Source organism: Chelonia mydas, chromosome 1 (assembly GCF_015237465.2).
Source record: "Chelonia mydas isolate rCheMyd1 chromosome 1, rCheMyd1.pri.v2, whole genome shotgun sequence".
In the NCBI taxonomy this organism is placed as follows: domain Eukaryota; kingdom Metazoa; phylum Chordata; order Testudines; family Cheloniidae; genus Chelonia; species Chelonia mydas.
Window position 1 is genome coordinate 240,808,607 of NC_057849.1, and position 20,152 is coordinate 240,828,758.

At 46.2% G+C, this 20,152-nt stretch overlaps 1 protein-coding gene across 1 annotated transcript in view; it reads left to right on the forward strand.

The window, feature by feature from the left end:
• The window catches only part of WASHC1 (WASH complex subunit 1), a 73,759-nt gene that overhangs the window by 10,970 nt on the left and 42,637 nt on the right, over window positions 1-20,152 (forward strand). The window contains exon 2 of the mRNA XM_037878244.2: window positions 14,384-14,537. Coding sequence (XP_037734172.1) covers window positions 14,389-14,537 — 149 coding nt within the window. The 5' untranslated portion in view covers window positions 14,384-14,388. The remainder of the gene's footprint in view (window positions 1-14,383; window positions 14,538-20,152) is intronic.

A 20,152-nucleotide genomic window follows, 5' to 3' on the forward strand; every position in this document is an offset into this window, starting at 1 on the left:
AAGCCTAAGTTAATTGTATCCAATTTGCAAATGAATTCCAATTCAGCAGTTTCTTGCTGGAGTCTGGTTTTGAAGTTTTTCTGTTGTAATATCGCAACTTTCATGTCTGTAATCGCGTGACCAGAGAGATTGAAGTGTTCTCCAACTGGTTTATGAATGTTATAATTCTTGACATCTGATTTGTGTCCATTTATTCTTTTACGTAGAGACTGTCCAGTTTGACCAATGTACATGGCAGAGGGGCATTGCTTGCACATGATGGCATATATCACATTGGTAGATGTGTAGGTGAATGAGCCTCTGATAGTGTGGCTGATGTTATTAGGCCCTATGATGGTGTCCCCTGAATAGATATGTGGGCACAGTTGGCAACGGGCTTTGTTGCAAGGATAGGTTCCTGGGTTAGTGGTTCTGTTGTGTGGTATGTAGTTGCTCGTGAGCATTTGCTTCAGGTTGGGGGGCTGTCTGTAGGCAAGGACTGGCCTGTCTCCCAAGATTTGTGAGAGTGTTGGGTCATCCTTCAGGATAGGTTGTAGATCCTTAATAATGCGTTGGAGGGGTTTTAGTTGGGGGCTGATGGTGACGGCTAGTGGCGTTCTTTTATTTTCTTTGTTAGGCCTGTCCTGTAGTAGGTGACTTCTAGGTACTCTTCTGGCTCTGTCAATCTGTTTCTTCACTTCAGTAGGTGGGTATTGTAGTTGTAAGAATGCTTGATAGAGATCTTGTAGATGTTTGTCTCTGTCTGAGGGGTTGGAGCAAATGCGGTTGTATTGTAGAGCTTGGCTGTAGACAATGGACCGTGTGGTGTGGTCTGGGTGAAAGCTGGAGGCATGTAGGTAGGAATAGCGGTCAGTAGGTTTCCGGCATAGGGTGGTGTTTATGTGACCATCGCTTATTAGCACCGTAGTGTCCAGGAAGTGGATCTCTTGTGTGGCCTCGTCCAGGCTGAGGTTGATGGTGGGATGGAAATTATTGAAATCATGGTGGAATTCCTCAAGGGCTTCTTTTCCATGGGTCCAGATGATGAAGATGTCATCAATATAGCGCAAGTAGAGTAGGGGTATTAGGGGACGAGAGCTGAGAAAGCGTTGTTCTAAGTCAGCCATAAAAATGTTGGCATACTGTGGGGCCATGCGGGTACCCATAGCAGTGCCGCTGATCTGAAGGTATACATTGTCTCCAAATGTGAAATAGTTATGGGTGAGGACAAAGTCACAAAGTTCAGCCACCAGGTTTGCCGTGACATTATCGGGGATAGTGTTCCTGATGGCTTGTAGTCCATCTTTGTGTGGAATGTTGGTGTAGAGGGCTTCTACATCCATAGTGGCCAGGATGGTGTTATCAGGAAGATCACCAATGGATTGTAGTTTCCTCAGGAAGTCAGTGGTGTCTCGAAGGTAGCTGGGAGTGCCGGTAGCGTAGGGCCTGAGGAGGGAGTCTACATAGCCAGACAATCCTGCTGTCAGGGTGCCAATGCCTGAGATGATGGGGCGCCCAGGATTTCCAGGTTTATGGATCTTGGGTAGTAGATAGAATATCCCAGGTCGGGGTTCCAGGGGTGTGTCTGTGCGGATTTGATCTTGTGCTTTTTCAGGGAGTTTCTTGAGCAAATGGTGTAGTTTCTTTTGGTAACCTTCAGTGGGATCAGAGGGTAATGGCTTGTAGAAAGTGGTGTTGGAGAGCTGCCGAGCAGCCTCTTGTTCATATTCCGACCTATTCATGATGACGACAGCACCTCCTTTGTCAGCCTTTTTGATTATGATGTCAGAGTTGTTTCTGAGGCTGTGGATGGCATTGTGTTCTGCATGGCTGAGGTTGTGGGGTAAGTGATGCTGCTTTTCCACAATTTCAGCCCGTGCACGTTGGCGGAAGCACTCTATGTAGAAGTCCAGTCTACTGTCTCGGCCTTCAGGAGGAGTCCACCTAGAATCCTTCTTTTTGTAGTGTTGGTAGGGAGGTCTCTGTGGATTAGTATGTTGTTCAGAGGAGTGTTGGAAATATTCCTTGAGTCGGAGATGTCGAAAATAGGATTCTAGGTCACCATAGAACTGTATCATGTTCATGGGGGTGGAGGGGCAGAAGGAGAGGCCCCGAGATAGGACAGCTTCTTCTGCTGGGCTAAGAGTATAGTTGGATAGATTAACAATATTGCTGGGTGGGTTGAGGGAACCATTGCTGTGGCGCCTTGTGGCATGTAGTAGTTTAGAAAGTTTAGTGTCCTTTTTCTTTTGTAGAGAAGCAAAGTGTGTGTTGTAAATGGCTTGTCTAGTTTTTGTAAAGTCCAGCCACGAGGAAGTTTGTGTGGAAGGTTGGTTTTTTATGAGAGTATCCAGTTTGGAGAGCTCATTCTTAATCTTTCCCTGTTTGCTGTAGAGGATGTTGATCAGGTGGTTCCGCAGTTTCTTTGAGAGCGTGTGGCACAAGCTGTCAGCATGGTCTGTGTGGTATGTAGATTGTAATGGATTTTTTGCCTTCAGTCCTTTTGGTATGATGTCCATCTGTTTGCATTTGGAGAGGAAGATGATGTCTGTCTGTATCTGTACAAGTTTTTTCATGCAATTGATGGATTTCCACTCCATACGGCTAAATGCAGTGCCTTGCATAATGACAGGTTTCAGAGTAGCAGCCGTGTTAGTCTGTATTAGTCTGTTGGGGTCTTCCTGCTAGCTAACATTGGAAGTACTGAATAAGTTCCCCCTTTCTAGTATTTATATGTGTATTATCTCAGAGAGTCCCAGCTGCTGCCACATTGTCTATAAGAAGCACGAGCATCCCCTTTGCTGCCGCATATACAAAGCTGGCGGGTTGGGTCTAATGGATTTGGGTCTAATGGATTCGGCATGATCAGACTGAATAGCTGACTGTGCTAAATATCATCTATTAAGCCCTAGTAATACAGGAGTGGGGACAGCGGGAAAGTATTGTGATATGCATGAATTTTTGTATTGGGGAAAATGCAGGGAAGATCTAGTGGGTCTGAGGAAAGGATGGAAGTGGGATATTGGAAGTATTTGGGTGAGAGGGAAATGTGGTGATAATGGGGTGGGTGGGGGGGAAGATAAGGGAGGGCAAGATCACTAAGCAGAAGACTGAAGCTGATGACAATAGCAGAACATTATTGCCCGGTGGGTTGGAAGAAATGACCAGCTGTTTTATTTCAGGGAGATGCTGTATTTTCAGAGAAATATATTGTTTGTATGTGACGGTATTAAAACTGAGGAGCTTTGAACCCTGCTGAATCAAAGCCAGCTGTATGAGCTTGCTGGCGCTGCAGCAGCAGGACAGCTGGAATCCTCATGGAGACTCAGATAGTTAAGACAATTTATCACATTTAAATGGTGTCAAAGGCAAGTCAGATTGAACAGGAACTTGGACGTATCCTAGGCCTAAGTGGGAATGGACACAGATGAAATGGCCTCAACTGGGCAGTCAAATGAAGGGAAGGGGAGGCTAGATCTAGACATTGAGAATGTTTAAAAGGGGTCTTAGAAAGACAAGATGGGTGAGGTAACGTCTCTTATTGGACCAGCTTCTGTTGGTGAAAGAGACAAGCTTTTGAGCTATGCAGAGCTCTTCTTCAGGTCTTACCCACCTGTCTCTCTAATATCCTAAGAACATAAGAATGGCCACACTGAGTCAGACCAAAGGCCCATCTAGCCCAGTATCCTGTCTTCCGACAGTGGCCAATGCCAGGTGCCCCAGAGGGAATGAACAGAACAGGTAATCATCAAGTGATCCACCCCGTCACCCATCCCCAGCTTCTGGCAAACACCATCCCTGCCTATCCTGGCTAATAGCCATTGATGGACCTATCCTTCAGGAACTTATCTAGTTCTTTTTTGAACCCTGTTATAGTCTTGGCCTTCACAACATCCTCCGGTAAGGAGTTCCACAGCTTGACTGTGCATTGTGTGAAAAAAACTTCCTTTTGTGTGTTTTAAACTTGCCACCTATATGAGACCAACATGGCTACGACAACACAGCAAACGAAAATGGGTCTTAAGCTTTTCTTGGGTGAGAGCAAGAGTTGAAAAGGAGTCTCTTGAAAATACAGTTCTCTAGTAAAAGAATGGAAGGACCCTATAAAGAAGAGGAGTATCTGCTGTGAGACAGGGGTGGCTGTGGGGGCCATCTTCACTGACAAAGAGGGTATGATTGAAGCACAGTTCTGTAAATTCTGTAAGTCTCTTCCTTCGATATTTACCTTTTTCGCCTACCCCTTCCCAGAATCCATCCATTCGCATCTGTGACAATAGGATGAGTTTAATCTTTTGATGCCAAATCAATCCAATTGAATCCTGTTTCTTATTATTCCCTCCCTTACCCCTCAAGATAATAATTTCAGTTACAGGAAATGTACTTGTTCAGCAATAATACCTACCTTTTGTGCAGCACTTTTCATCAGTAAATCTCAAAGCACTTTTCAAAGGAGTCAGTATCATTATCCCCATTTTACAGATGGGAAATTGAGGCAGAGAGCAGGAAAGTGACTTGCCCACCGTCACCCAACAAGCTAGTAGCCGCTTTGGGATTAGAACTCCGGTCTCCTGAGTACTAGTCCAGTGCCTAGCTACTGGGCCATATTGCCTCCCCAAGATGGCTGATGCCTTGAGGAATGTGGGTTTGCCTCCCTCCTTGCTTCCCAGATGATGAATGGGAGGAGGTAGTGGCAAGACTTGATCGCAGTTCCAAATCCAAAAGTTTCAGGGTGGCAAATGTGCCACGAGGGTGCATGAGAACTCCTCCATGTTTATCGTGCTAGTGTGATTTAATGGGGAAGTTATATGGCACAGAGTTGAAACTGCTCTGTACTGTTTTATGAAAACCATATGATTCTAATGGAATGTGTACTGTAAATCTTGAAAATGCGTGGTAGAACAGCTACAGGGGGGAAATTTGTCTTGGCACATATTGATGACATTTGTGTTTTAGCTCAACTGAGAGGAGCCTAAAAGAAAAGGAGTACTTGTGGCACCTTAGAGACTAACAAATTTATTTGAGCATAAGCTTTCGTGAGCTACAGCTCACTTCATCGGATGCATTCAGTGGAAAATACAGTGGGGAGATTTATATACATAGAGAACATGAAACAATGGGTGTTACCATACACACTGTAACAAGAGAGTGATCACTTAAGGTGAGCTATTACCAGCAGGAGAGTGGGGTGGGGGAGGGGGACCTTTTGTAGTGATAATCAAGGTGGGCAGTTGACAAGAACGTCTACGGAAAGGGGGGGGGAGATAAACGTGGGGAAATAGTTTTACTTTGTGTAATGACCCATCCACTCCCAGTCTCTATTCAAGCCTAAGTTAATTGTATCCAGTTTGCAAATTAATTCCAATTCAGCAGTCTCTCGTTGGAGTCTGGTTCTGAAGTTTTTTTGTTGAAGAATTGTGACTTTTAGGTCTGTAATCGAGTGACCAGAGAGATTGAAGTGTTTTCCAACTGGTTTTTGAATGTTATAATTCTTGACGTCTGATTTGTGTCCATTTATTCTTTTACGTAGAGACTGTCCAGTTTGACCAATGTACATGGCAGAGGGGCATTGCTGGCACATGATGGCATATATCACATTGGTAGATGTGCAGGTGAACGAGCCTCTGATAGTGTGGCTGATGTGATTAGGCCCTATGATGGTGTCCCCTGAATAGATATGTGGACACAGTTGGCAACGGGCTTTGTTGCAAGGATAGGTTCCTGGGTTAGTGGTTCTGTTGCGTGGTGTGTGGTTGCTGGTGAGTATTTGCTTCAGGTTGGGGGGCTGTCTGTAAGCAAGGACTGGCCTGTCTTCCAAGATCTATGAGAGTGATGCATCCCAGATTAGGAGGATGCTTGAAGTTCCCTAGATCACTGGTGGGGAGTGGTCCTGCTCAGTCTGTTGATAAAGGGTCAAGAGTTGTGGAGAATTTTTATGAAAAATGTGTGACTCAGTTTACCTACTCACTTTATATTGCTACTCACTAGTAGTGAATGGGTTAATTTCTTCCTCTGGAACAGGGAAACTAGGGATGGGTGTGTGTTACATACGCTAGTCTGGCTTGGACCCAAAAATGCTATCAAGAACTGAATGGAATCAGCACATATGAATAGAAGAACCAATGACCAAACTCTGACTGGGCATTATCTCTTAACACCTGCCAACCAAGGTGGAGATGTGAAACACAACGGAGGCTGCGATGCAGGATAAAGACAGGAGGTGTCAGGTGACTGCTGAAGGCTGGGATGGCCATGTCTACACCGCAGGTGCTATCATGGCATAGCTACGGCCACTTAACTGTGCCACTCTAACCCTGTAGTTGAGATGAAGACTACAGTGATGGAAGGGTTTTTCTTCTGTTGACCTAGCTTCGTCTGCACTGGTGATTAGGTCGACATAACTATGGTGCTCAGGGATATGGATTTTTCACATCCCTGAGTGCTGTAGCTATGTCAACCTAAGATTTAAAAGTAGACCAGGCCAGAGAGACAGAAGATCTGACAGAGACTATGATGGAGTCTAGGAGGCCATAGAATAATGGAGCAGTTGCTCTTTGCCATTGGAGACTTTGTCTTAAGCTTGGTTTTTCCATGCTGACCTAGGGACTATCAAAGTCTGTACTCCAGGTGACTAATAAATGCTGGTTTGCTTTGACAAGGCTTTCCTAGGTCACTGCAAATACTTACTGGTTATATTGTTCCCTGAAGGTGTAAAGTCTCTAACAGTATTCTGAACTCATATAGACACACTGAGAAACAGGGATGCTGTAATCTGAAGGCCCAGTCTGAATTGTAGAAGCTGTGAGGCTCACCCTTTTGAAAAGCTAAGCCTAGGACAAATAGGGGTACTCCAAAGTAGACTATATAAAGATGGGGCATCAAACCCTCTGAGATGAAACACCTTCAGTTTTGGATTCCAGCTTATACTACAGTCTCTTCTTGCTACTGTATGAACATGAACATCTAAGCAATATTTTTTAAGTAGTTGTTTGAAGTGTCCCATGGGCTTGTTAGGTTTTTTGTGTTGCTCATCTTTACTCTGAAACTGATTGAAGGCATTTTTATACAAATCCCCTTGCTGGGTTGGGTTGGACTGGAAGTTTAGACGGCAGCATTTAGTGTCATTCAGATCAGAGGTATCTGGCATTTTAAAGTCCTGCTGGATCCTAATGTTGTTTGTGCTTTATGCAGATACAGTGGTTGCTGTTCTCCATACCTGGAAAATGCCTGTAGAAATTATGGGTTATGGGGATGAAATGGTGGAACCAGTCTGTGCTGTTCTCTCCCCTGGATGAGGGTGTGAATACTGTCCGTGCCGTACTTTGTGGCACAGCAGCAGGGGAAAGGATGGAGCCTCCAGGAACAGGCGTGGTGATTAGTGAAGGCCTTCTGCCAATAGGGCACTAGGATTTTTTCCCCTTCATCTTTCGGTGCAGGACTTGTGGAATGAGATGTAGTCACAGGAGCAATGGAACCCACTTCTGCCATTCCCTGGTAGAATGGAGGAGGAGACTGTCACTTTAATAGACATATGGGGAAGGGAGAAAGGGTATGGAGGGCCTTTCTGCTAAAGCAGGTCCCAAATCAGATGTTACCTTGCTCCCCAATTTACTGCGGTAATAGCCTATAGTAACCCATTCCATTATGGCTATAATATAGGTGATACCCACCCCATTTCAGTCCAGGTGCACATTGATGGGTGAGAGGCAAGGATGCAGTATATGGTGTGCACGCGAAGCCCTTGAGTCATGATGGATACCAGGGCAAACTCTTCAGTAGGCTGCCTCTTCTGAGGAGGTAACGTGTGGGTGGCTAACTCCCTTTGCGAAGGGACTGGCTGCTCCAATGACATCTGCCAGTAAATGACTATTGGAGGTGCACCGGGGGCACCTGGCTTTTCTGACGTGGTGTAGGAAGGCCATTTTTCTCCTCTCCCCTCCCCAAGCTCCCTGTGGAAGTGCCACCCTCCAGAAACGCTGGGCTGTAAATGGGAGTATTGCTCTCATATTTTGTGGGTAGGAGTCTCTACCTGGGAGCTGCAACGATGGGGTGATGTAGATCCTGCACCTATGACTAGGTTCCTTTCATGGACTGGTAAATACTGCTGGGAAGGTAGGGGAGAGAACAATATCCTCTAAAGCTCCCCAGCTGTCTGCATTATTTGCCAGTGCCTGTGGCTGGGGAGCTCTAGCTGCCCTGTTTAATTCGCTCACTGTGAGGCACAGCTGGAGTTAGTCCCTGCTGCAGCTCTCTGATGGAGGAGCTGGGATGCTAACTCCACTCACCTCCCTTTTCATAGGGCTCTGTGTCCTCACAGCGTGTCTCTGGCCAGAGAGACCTTCCAAACGTGGAGAAGCCCTGGTCTGGGTTTTTGTATCTGAAGTAGGCAACCTGGGATCCTGAGACCTAAATCAGGTCTGTCTCTCTTGGGCTGTGGGTTCGTGAGCTGCTATTTAAGAGGTCTCGGGTACCATGAGAGCTATGGTGGAGTGCAGCCTGCTGCGGGGCCTAATTACAACCTTATTAATGCCTTTTTCATCACTTCCTTTGAGCCTTCAGATGGTGATTAAACCTATTTATGGGGCAGAGTTCCTTAATATTCAGCATGGTGCACCTCTTCCCAATCAAATCAGTAACATCTGCATCTCTGATTGCTGCTTAATAACATTGTAGAACATGGTTAATTAAAAAAGGTATAAATAGACTTTTTTCATTCTCTAACTTATCAGAGTGCTTTCCCCTCCCTTCTGCAATCCAAATAAAACTTTACACTAACTGAGGCAAGGTTGGCTTAGCAGAGGGAGCAGGGTAAACCTCTTGTCTTTATCACCTGTGGGTGAGTGGGAAACCATCCTGCACTCCCACCAGGGTTAGTTATCTGGCTTCTGCTCTGCTGTTGAATCAAATTTCAGCCGCTCCAACTCATGCCAGGAACAATAATCCATGGTACGGTAAAGATAGAGTTCAGTATAAAAGCAATTTCTGAAGCAGTTGCCACATCTTAAAGAATACACATTCATTTCCAAATGTCTAATCGCACATGAATGTTCCTTGGGGGCTTGATAGATTCACCTGGCTGCTGGAAGTGGGCAGTGTGACTACTGCTGGCATCAAATGGCTAAAATTTCTGGGCCGCTTAATGTTCCCTGCACCAGTCTATGCATGTTGGGTGGCACTCTTTCCCCTCTCCCGACCAGAAGACAATCTTTGCTTCCCCAGCAGTTATTGTTCCCTCCATTCCTGCTGGAATGGAGACTGGAGCTGGAAAGGGAGACCAGCTGGAGTGTAAATGGCATTGACAAGCCCTATGCGGTGGTGATGTAGCCAAAGGACCTGAAGAAGAGCTCTGTGTAACCTCAATAGCTTGTCTCTCTCACCAACAGAAGTTGGTCCAATAGAAGATATTATCTCACCCACCTTGTCCCTTGACAAACCTTGGCACTCTCTGTGTCAGCTGCCGCTGTTGGACAAACCCGCAGAGGATTCAAGGCAAAAATGCCACCTTGAATATTCATAAGTTAAGATGTTTTGATCAAAACTTCAGGTTGGAGTAACTTTAGTAACAAATTTGCAGAATGCCAGGAAATGACTATTCTCTTTAGAGGTCTCCTTGGGCCTAAATTTAAAGCCTGTCATGAACCAACTACACCAGAGCCAATCCGATTCGACCTGAGCCCGTTGGGTTGTTTTCACACCTCACCCAACACTTTTGTAGTGTGGTTCGCATTGGGTTGCAAGGGTCTAGATGCTGGCCTGGACTCCATTTTCTTTACTTTGTTTCCTCCCTGGAGCCACCGGGGCTATTTACTCCCTGGTCCTGCTGCCTCTCTCATGACCTGCTGCCCACCCCAGCTCTTCACCATGCACCTGAAGGACAGCTGGTTCCCCCTGCCCCGGGCCGTTCCCCCAACATGTCTCAGCGCCACTGCCTCATCCGGAGGCTTGTCCGAGTGGGGGCTTCCCACTCCCAATGCCCACAATTTGTCTCCAGCCTCCTCCTACCTGTGGGGTCAGTGCCTTGGTGGCTGTATGGCCCACTCCTGCTGGCTCCTGCCCATGGGCGGCCGGTGATCTGGCTGTTGGGGGAGGCTAACTCCCAGCCCCACCCCTTGTGCCCGAAGCCCCTCCCCTCCCCCATCCCTTCTGGGGCAGCCAGCCCTGGTGTGGCAGCCAGCCCTGGTGTGCTGGTTGGTGCGGCTGCAGGGCCCCCAGCACCAGACTCCCCGAATCCCTGCACGAGGCAGGCCAGCCAGCCTGGGAACAGAGTGCTGGGAACTGCAGAAGGGGGGCCTGGCCTGGGGGTGGAGTGTGGGCTGGGTCATGCTAGGCTGTTTGGGGAAGCACAGCCTCCCCAGCCTATGATACCTGCTGCCCATGCTGCTGTCACCACCTTGCTCTGCTGTGAGTGCTGCAGAGAGAGAGGTCCTGTGACTGGGCATGCTTAGTGCGCAGTGTGTGCTGCACAGTGAGGTGGCAGCAGATGGCAGGGCTGGGGTATACAGCTGCCGTCACACTAACCCAATGGGCAGGAGGAGGTGATCAGAGACTACCCAGTCCACCCCAAACCTAACACTTGTAGTCAGGTCCCATCAGGTTGCCAAGGTCTGTTTCTCTTCCTCACTTGCTAAGGCACTTAGGAGGGAGTTGGACTAGATGATCTCCTGAGGTCCCTTCCAACCCTGATATTCTATTGTGATTCATATTGAACTTTGGAGCACAGCTTAGCTTTGGTTTCCAAAATGCAGAGGCTGAGAGCTTGGGGATGGCAGAAGACAGAATTGAACAATAAGAGGGTAGAGCCCATAAGCTCTGCTGCTTCTGAGACCAGTGCTTCTTTGACTGCAAGGAACAGCCCAGCTTCTGTTCCTTCTGCAAGTATATGGCAGATCAGATCATTACCAATTAAAACCTCTAATGAGCAAACGTTCTATTTTAGGGTTTTGTATGGCCACCTTTATAACTGTAGTCTCTGAGTACTCCACCTTTTCAAGAGTGAAGCAGTTATAATCCATGACATTAAGAACCCCTAGTTCTTCTCTTGCCCCTCGTCCTTTTCATTTAAGGGGGAGGGATAGGTCAGTGGTTTGAGTATTGGCCTGCTAAACCCAGGGTTGTGAGTTCAGTCCTTGAGGGGGCCATTTAGGGATCTGGGGCAAAAAAATTGGGGATTGGTCCTGCTTTGAGCAGGGGGTTGGACTAGATGATCTCCTGAGGTCCCTTCCAACTCTGATATTCTATGATTCTATGAAATGGTAGGCCTGTTTCTAATGTTTTCTGAGTTGACACTTGAATCTGCCCACTGCTACATTGGCAATCATTCATACTGTGTAGTGTATGAAAGGCTCTGTCATGTAGGCTTTGTGAGGGCTGGGCACCAGTTGAACCATGTAAAGAAGTTCTAGATTTTCCTAGCCAATGGCACTTAAGTTTGCTGTGCTGCTTGGCTCTGGGATAGGATAATATTTGCAAATCTCTGCTTTTCCCTTTCTGAATGTGCTGGAGGTGGGACAGTGCCTACAGCTGTGCTCGATTCTCCTGCTTTCTCTTGTGCTCTGGCCTCAGAAGTGAGTGAAGTCAAACTTGCCATAGTTCAGGAAGTGCTCGACCTAAAATCTCCTCTCATTCTAGCAGACTCAAGCAGCTGTGTAGAACAAGCTCACTCTTTTGCCAGAGCTGTGGTAGGCCACTACCTGCATCATTCAGAAAGCCTGCTACTTTTTCTGCTTATTTTAGTCACAGGGAGTAGCCAAAAGCCATTTGAACAAACCCTTTCATGTTCATTTTCCAAGTCCATTTGTTTCAAGGTGCCTCTTCCATTTCTCCCGCTTCTCTTTGTAAAGCTTTAATTTGTTACCTTGCATATAAGTAATCATGTCTGTCTGCTTTCCACGATGTCTATTTACATAATTTTTATATAGTGTGTGTATATATGTATTTTGAATCAGGCTCTGCTGAAAGGTGTTGTGTTGAGAGCCCAGGAAACTGAAGTAGTTTAGCTGCAAAACTGGGATAGTGGCAGTAGGGGCTTTTCACACCTTGTCCCACTAATCTGCTTCTCCTGGAAAGGAGTGATGGGAGCTGGACAGTAGCCCTCATGGCTTCTGAGTGCCAATAACTTAATTCTACTTGTAATATTAGCTTTTTCTGTGTTGACACTTTTCAGTTGGGAATTGGACTGAGACAGTCAATTAACTGGAATAAAAGAGACTTGGTGGGATAACTCACATGACTGGAGTACTGTCATGGATGGATATAAACTGTTCAGGAAGGACAGGCAGGGCAGAAAAGGTGGGGGAGTTGCATTGTATGTAAGAGAGCAGTATGACTGCTCAGAGCTCTGGTATGAAACTTCAGAAAAACCTGAGAGTCTCTGGATTAAGTTTAGACATGTGAGCAACAAGGGTGATGTTGTGGTGGGAGTCTGCTATAGACCACCAGACCAGGGGGATGAGGTGGACGAGGCTTTCTTCCGGCAACTCGCAGAAGTTACTAGATCACAGGCCCTGGTTCTCACGGGAGACTTCAATCACCTGATATCTGCTGGGAGAGCAATACAGCGGTGCACAGACAATCCAGGAAGTTTTTGGAAAGTGTAGGGGACAATTGTCTGGTGCAAGTGCTGGAGGAACCAACTAGGGGTAGAGCTCTTCTTGACCTGCTGCTCACAAACCGAGAAGAATTAGTAGGGGAAGCAAAAGTGGATGGGAACCTGGGAGGCAGTGACCATGAGATGGTCGAGTTCAGGATCCTGACAGAAGGAAGAAAGGAGAGCAGCAGCATACGGACCCTGGACTTCAGAAAAGCAGACTTTGACTCCCTCAGGGAACTGATGGGCAGAATCCCTAGGGAGAATAATGTGAGGGGGAAAGGAGTCCAGGAGAGCTGGCTGTATTTTAAAGAATCCTTATTGAGGTTCCAGGAACAAACCATCCCGATGTCTAGAAGGAATAGTAAATATGGCAGGCGACCAGCTTGGCTTAACAGTGAAATCCTTGCTGATCTTAAACACAAAAAAGAAGCTTACAAGAAGTGGAAGATTGGACAAATGACCAGGGAGGAGTATAAAATTATTGCTCAGCCATGCAGGAGTGAAATCAGGAAGGCCAAATCGTACTTGGAGTTGCAGCTAGCAAGAGATGTTAAGAGTAACAAGAAGGGTTTCTTCAGGTATGTTAGCAACAAGAAGATAGCCAAGGAAAGTGTGGGCCCCTTACTGAATGAGGGAGGCAACCTAGTGACAGAGGATGTGGAAAAAGCTAATGTACTCAGTGCTTTTTTTTGCCTCTGTCTTCACGAACAAGGGTCAGCTCCCAGACTGCTGCACTGGGAAGCACAGCATGGGGAGGAGGTGACCAGCCCTCTGTGGAGAAAGAAGTGTAGCGAAGCCCTCTGGTTCCTGGCGGTTTTTTCTTCTTGTACGGTGAACCACGCAGACTCTCTGGAAAACTACAGGAGCAATTCAGGGTGACACCAACACAGTTGTCATGAGGGCATTTAAGGAAATTTTAGGCCAATAGGTAATCCTGTCCTGGGTCCATACTGACTTTGGGGTAGAGATGTGAGGGTGATTCGGAGATGACATTGGCTTCATACACATCCTTGATGAGACTTTTGGCACTCCTAGACTTCTGTGTGCTGAGTGCAACAGGAAAGTTGCCACAAACATCCAGGCTTTGTTCGTGAAAGGAATGTAAAATAAGTAGGGTTTTTCCAATATAGGTATTGGAGAAGAGTCAATGGGTCACTAGGAATACGAACCGACCTTGTTGGTCTCAGTCCCTAATGCTAAAATGGGAGACTCATATGTAATCAAATCAGAGGAGGTGAGTTTGTGCAATAACTTCATAACTCCTCTGCTACTTGGAGGGGGTGATTCTTGTGGTATAAACATGAACTGAAACATTTCAGGTTTTACTCCTAGGATTGGGTGGCTCTGAAATGTACAGATGTGGAGTCTGTCTGGGGATGGAAAAGGGGAAAAAGAGATTCTTCTTCTTCCAGTATGTTCTTCCATAGTCTGATGATAAAATGATTTTATGTTCTGAAATGTGATGTTTTGTTTTCAGCATAATTATTTTGAGCACTGATTTGCTGAGTGCTGTACAAAACTTAGACCAAAGATACAGTCCTTGTCCTGAGGAGCATCCAAGCAAAGTAAAATCTTCCCTCTCCACTGCACTATGGCTTTGGCTGATTACATGAAAGAGACTGTTGCAGGTTTCTAGATGGTGCTGTTGTAGCTTGTGCCTAGCTTGCCCTCTCCTTCCCAGTTTCTGGTGTTCTCTCTTGTGTCTACCTAAGTCAAGGAGAAGAGTAAAGGTATAAGGTTCCTGGGATAAAGGCTGTGATGAGATGGAGCTGCATATGCTGCAATTACCTATTTACGCTCTCTCTCTCCCTCCCACAGGCACAATGGCTACAGTGACCCAGAAGCACTTCTTGGAAGGGCAGACTTACTCTGTCCCTCTGATCCAACCTGACTTGCGCAGGGAAGAGGCTATTCATCAGGTTGCAGATGCACTTCAGTATTTGCAGAAAGTGTCTAGTGATATCTTCAGCAGGTATGTTGCTGTCACACGGGGAACTGGGACTGATGCTGAGTGCCAAGCAGGAGAAAACCAAATGCTGCAATAAGACTGTGGCAGTGAAGGGGCCTTGGAGAGCCACCAGAGTTCCAAAGGAGGTGGGGAGGGCCAGATGTACGCCCAGCAAAAATAGACTGAATTCAGGTTTGATCTGAGTGTGGTATGATTAAGGCTAAGATTGTGTCATGATATTTTTAGTAGGGCTGTCAAATTAACAAGTTAATTGCAGACCCTCTGGGTGGAAGGGGAGCATCAGCTGCTCCAAAAAACCTGTTTGGTCAGGCTAAGTAACACAGGCTGCCACCAGAGGGCGGGAAGAGACAAGGCTACAGAAAGTAATGTACTTCTCATCCCTGCATTTTTAAAGTAAAAACTAGGGCTGTCGATTAATCGCAGTTAACTCACGCGATTAAGTCAAAGAAATTAACTGCAATTTAAAAAATTAATCGCAATTAATCGCACTGTTAAACAATAGAATACCAATTGAAATATATTAAATATTTTTGGATGTTTTTCTACATTTTCAAATATATTGATTTCTATTACAACACAGAATACAAAGTGTTCAGGGCTCATTTTGTTGTTGTTTTTTATTACAGATATGTGCACTGTAAAAATGATAAACAAAAGAAATAGTATTTTTCAGTTCACCTCATACAAGTACTGTAGTGCAATCTCTTTATGGTGAAAGTGTAATTTACAAATGTAGATTTTTGTTTGTTTGTTACATAACTGCACTCAAAAATAAAACAATGTAAAACTTTAGAGCCTACAAGTCCACTCAGTCCTACTTCTTGTTCAGCCAATTGCTAAGACAAACAAGTTTGTTTACGTTTATGGGAGATACTGCTGACTGCTTCTTATTTACAATGTCATCTGAAAGTGAGAACAGGTCTTCGCATAACACTTATGTACCTGGCGTTGCAGGGTATTTACATGCCAGATATACTAATCATTCATATGCCCCTTCATGCTTCAACCACCATTCCGGAGGACATGCTTCCATGCTGATGATGCTTGCTAAAAAATAATACGTTAATTAAATCTGTGACTGAACTTCTTGAGAGAGAATTGTTTCTCTCCTGTTCTGGTTTACCCGCATTCTGCCATATATTTCATGTTATAGCAGTCTCGGATGATGACCCAGAACATACTCATTTTAAGAACGCTTTCACTGCAGATTTGACAAAACACAAAGAAGGTACCAATGTGAGATTTCTAAGGATAGACACAGTACTCGACCCAAGGTTTAAGAATCTGAAGTTTCTTCCAAAATCTGAGTGATGAGGTGTGGAGAATGCTTTCAGAAGTCTTAAAAGAGCAACACTCCGATGCGGAAACTACAGAATCCGAACCACAAAAAAGGAAAAACAACCTTCTGCTGGTGGCATCTGACTCAGATGATGAAAATGGGCCACTGTGCCTTGAATCGTTATCAAGCAGAACCCGTCATCAGCATGAATGCATGCTGAGCCCCCTTCCCCTGAGCCCTGTGCTGGCTGCAGCTGGGGCTGACCCCCCCCACCCCCCAAACACACACACACACACCCGAGCCCCGTGCCTCCTGAGGTTGGGGCTGACCCCACCCAAACCCGAGCCCCATGCCGCCCAGGGCTGGGACTGACCCCCATCCCGACCTATGGGGCTGATCCCTCCCCCACTCCCAAGCTCCACACCTCCCCCAGCCCAAAGCTCCACACCTCCCCCGGCTGAGGCTGATTCCCCCCTCCCCACCCCCCCATGCCTCTCCCGTCTGAGGCTGTAAAGTTTTACATTGTTTTATTGTTAAGTGCAGTTTTTTTTTTTAAATCACTTGACAGCCCTAATTTTTAGTAATAGTCATGTACAGGTCATGGGCAAAAAAGAAAAATTCATGGAAGCCATGACCTGCCCCTGGCTTTTACTAAAAATATTGGTGACAAAATTGGGATCTGTGGGTCCTTACGTGGCCTGAGGCAGGCAAGTGCACAGGGACTAGGAGCTGCCTGCAGCACCTGGGAGCTCTGGTGTACCCCTGCCGCCTGCACCTCCGAGGACGTGGGGCCGGGAGCTGCGGGGTATCCCCGCCTCTGGCGCCCACGATGCCCAGGAGTGCGGGGGGGTTCCCCACGGTGGTCGGGAGCTCCGGGGCCCCACTGCCACAGGCGGCCTGGAGCTCTGGGAGCCGCTCCTTGCCAACCACCGCGTGGTGGGGGACACTGCAGCTCCTGACCACCACCGCAAGCTGAAGTCATGGAGGTCGCTGATTCTGTGACTTCTGCAACCTCCATGTCTAAATCGTAGCCTTAAGTATGATCAAAGAGTTGCCTCTGCTGGGTTTGCTTTTAGCCTGCAGCAATTTGATGGTGTTTGTTTTTAACTCCATGGCAGGCTGCCACATACTGCAGTCCTATTTCTGCCCCAGTTCTGCTCAGTTTCTTCTTTTTCGCTTTTAAATGGGAAATCTTACGATTTATGATAACTTGCGGTGTCTTTTTCTTGTTCTTTGTTGTTTGAGCAGTGCAGTAGAAGATGTCTTTTGGTTTTGATCTCTGCTCAGCCATGTTGGTTGCAGTATGATTCCTCCCTAAGTTTCTAGTATCTTGCACCTGCAAGTGAGTACATTGTGAGAGCTGAGACTGTATTTGAGTGTCTGCCTGTGTTCTGTGTGTTTCACTATGGTTTCATGAGTGGCCAGAATGAAGATCATGTTTAGAAATTCAACTTGTGCGTTGTGTCTTACCAGGATGTTGTGAACTTTAAGGTTGGGCCTAGTGTCTCTAGCATTACTTGTTTTTGAATGAGTAGTTTGTGTGCTTTCATCAAATGACTAATTTTGGTCTTTAACTGCTCTTCAAAATGGTATCAGCAGTTCAGTATCTTCCTTATATATTGCTCAGCAAAGGCAGGTGCCTTTGTTCTGCTCTGCAGCTGTTGTTGGACGAGTTCCTCTGTCCACCTAGTTCATTTGCAGGATTTACTATAGAGGAATTCAATGTACTTTGCTGTTAAGTCCTAGTCTTTGGTCCCAGATGAGTTGAATTATTCTGTCAAATAGTTCTTGCAGTGGCTTTAGTGAGGTTGTATTTGCCTAATATATTTTTTTTATGGTTTAGATAGATTTCCACAGTCCTTTCTCAGATTGGATTTGATAGCCAGCCTGAAACTCTTCTGGTTTATTGTGAGGTCTAGGCATGTCCAATTCAGGTTGTGGGGTCTCTCTAAATCCATAAATTTGGCTTTGCTTTTTTTCCCCTGGCAGACCATGGTTTCAGTGTTTCCTAGGACATGTTTGGCCTCGGTGCTAATAGCATGTCTTTAGCTGGTGTAGATTCCTCTTGAGAGGGTGATAGTATGTTTAGGTTATTAACATGAAATGTCTGCTGTCCTATGCAATTGTGTCGCAAGAGTCCTGGGTGCAGGGATTGCTCCAGTCGAGCAATTGAATCACTGACATGTAGGCTGGAATGGATAGACCTGAGGCTTTGTTCTCTCTTATTCCTTGCACTGTGGGAGCGCTGTGGGGTTGGGGAGGTTAGAGGGACCTCTGGAGGGGCCAGAGACATGCAGAGGGGAGGTTTTATGGGAGCCCCGGTGGATGGGGTCCCTGTCTGAAATCCTTATTCTGTGCATGAATAAAGCTATCAGTTAACAGGAGCTGTTCTTTCATTTCTGTACTTGCTGCTTTGTGAGGCAATGCGCTGTAATTTCCCTGGGGATGAGAGCCTGCTCCTTAGCATGCAAGTCACTCGCAAGTCCTGAACACTGACTGTGACAGTGCTCCCTCACTCTTCAGTGCGCTCATGACTTCTAATTACTAATTTTTTCCAACAGCACAGGAGACTTCATTGGGCCCTTTGTTTGCTTTGCCTTTCTTCTGAGGTCTCTGCTCTCCAATATAATTAATAATGATTTAGTAATTATGCAGGCGTCTGATTAAAAGTTCCCCAACCTTGGGTGTTCTGTGCCAATCAAGAGAGAGGCTTTCAAGGTGAGAACTTTGCTACTTAGCAAAAGTGGCCTCTTCTCTTCCCTGAGATAAGGCAGCTATATCTCCTATTTCCAGGAAGGAGCAGCCTTATCAGGAGGAAGCTGCCTGTTCTGAACTGCAAATCACCAGCTCACTGTGTTGAGGGGAGAGAAACTTGTGCAGTATAGCAGGTTCAGCTGAGTGTGTCAAGCTCCTTGCGTTTGTGCTGTGAGAGAGACAGAAGTTTTGATGCTATGTTGTAGTAGCAGATTGCTTGGTACTGCACTTCCAGGAGTGGCAAGAGAATCTGTATAACTGCCTGAGGTGGAGTGGAAGAAGGTCTGATTTTTTCTCCACCCCTATCCTTGTTATGTGCTCTAATGTCTGCTTTAAATTTTAACTGGATGATGATGTGAATGCCAGATAAATCAGATTTCTTCTTATTAAAACAATCTACCTGAGGAATGAGAGGAGTGATCTTCCTCCTGAGGACACTTACGCTCTCCACCCTCAGGAACATGTTGCCGATGCTATAGAAAGGGCACCAGTGATGTGATGAGGGCTGTCATGGACTGTCTAGGTCTCACATAACCCTGGGAGAGGGGCAGAGGAGGGGCATATGCTGGGTAGGTTAATGGCAGCCCAGGGGCTGCCACAGTGAAGAAGACACATGGAGTTAGCTGCCTGGAAAAGGGCACAAAGGACATCTTTGGATTTTGGGAAGAGGGAGAAAGGAAAGGAGAAACTTCTTGCAGCTTGGGAAGGTTTAGGAACCACCACATGTAACAAGTGCAGAAAATCTGTGCCCATTCTCTCCTTTGCAAATGTTCTGTCCTTGGCTTTGGCTCTGGTAAATTACTTGGTGGTGAGAGGAGCATTTCTCATGGTTGACTAATCTGTGAAGAGCCAAAGGGATATGGGGGTGGGGTTATCTGGTCAAGACCTGTAGTTCTCCCATTCACAGATAACAGCCAGAAGAATTTTAAGGTTAGTTTAATGCTAGTGAAAGGTGTTTGACAGCCCTGAAGAATGAGTCCTCCTATTTTCAGAACAAGTAAAGCTTTTGGGAAGGGGGAGGGTTCCTGTGTGAAATACAGCATGTGACTGCAATAGCAATGTCTGATCTGTGCTGTGGTTGGATTGTGACTAAGAGGCACCATCTCCAGGGAATGGGAAGGAAGCTTGGCCTCCATGACTGGTTTAGACCTTAGCAATTTGGTTGCTGCCACTGGGAAGGTGATGTTACTGTGTCACCACAATGGGGTGCTTACATCGGTGAGACACATTTAAGTGTTAGACACAGGCCAAACTAGGTCGACACAAGGTGACTTAGTTTAAGCTAACTTTGTTGTGTATATCAGGCCTGAGACCCATCCAGGGCTGCCTCAAATGGAATATACCAAACTCAGGTGTGCTGGTAGCGTTTGATATAGAGGCTAGGCCCTAAACTGGAACAACAAGCTCACTTGTCATTTGAGCTGTCAGTTTCTGTATTCTGTATTCGAGTCTTACTAACAGTCCAGTCCTCTTCAAGGGGATTCCTGTCCTCGTGGTGCCAGTAATCGTGGGTCTGCTGCTGTGGGAAGATCGAGTGAGAGGCTGACAGTATAGTTATCAGGACCACATTCCAGTTTGATGGAAG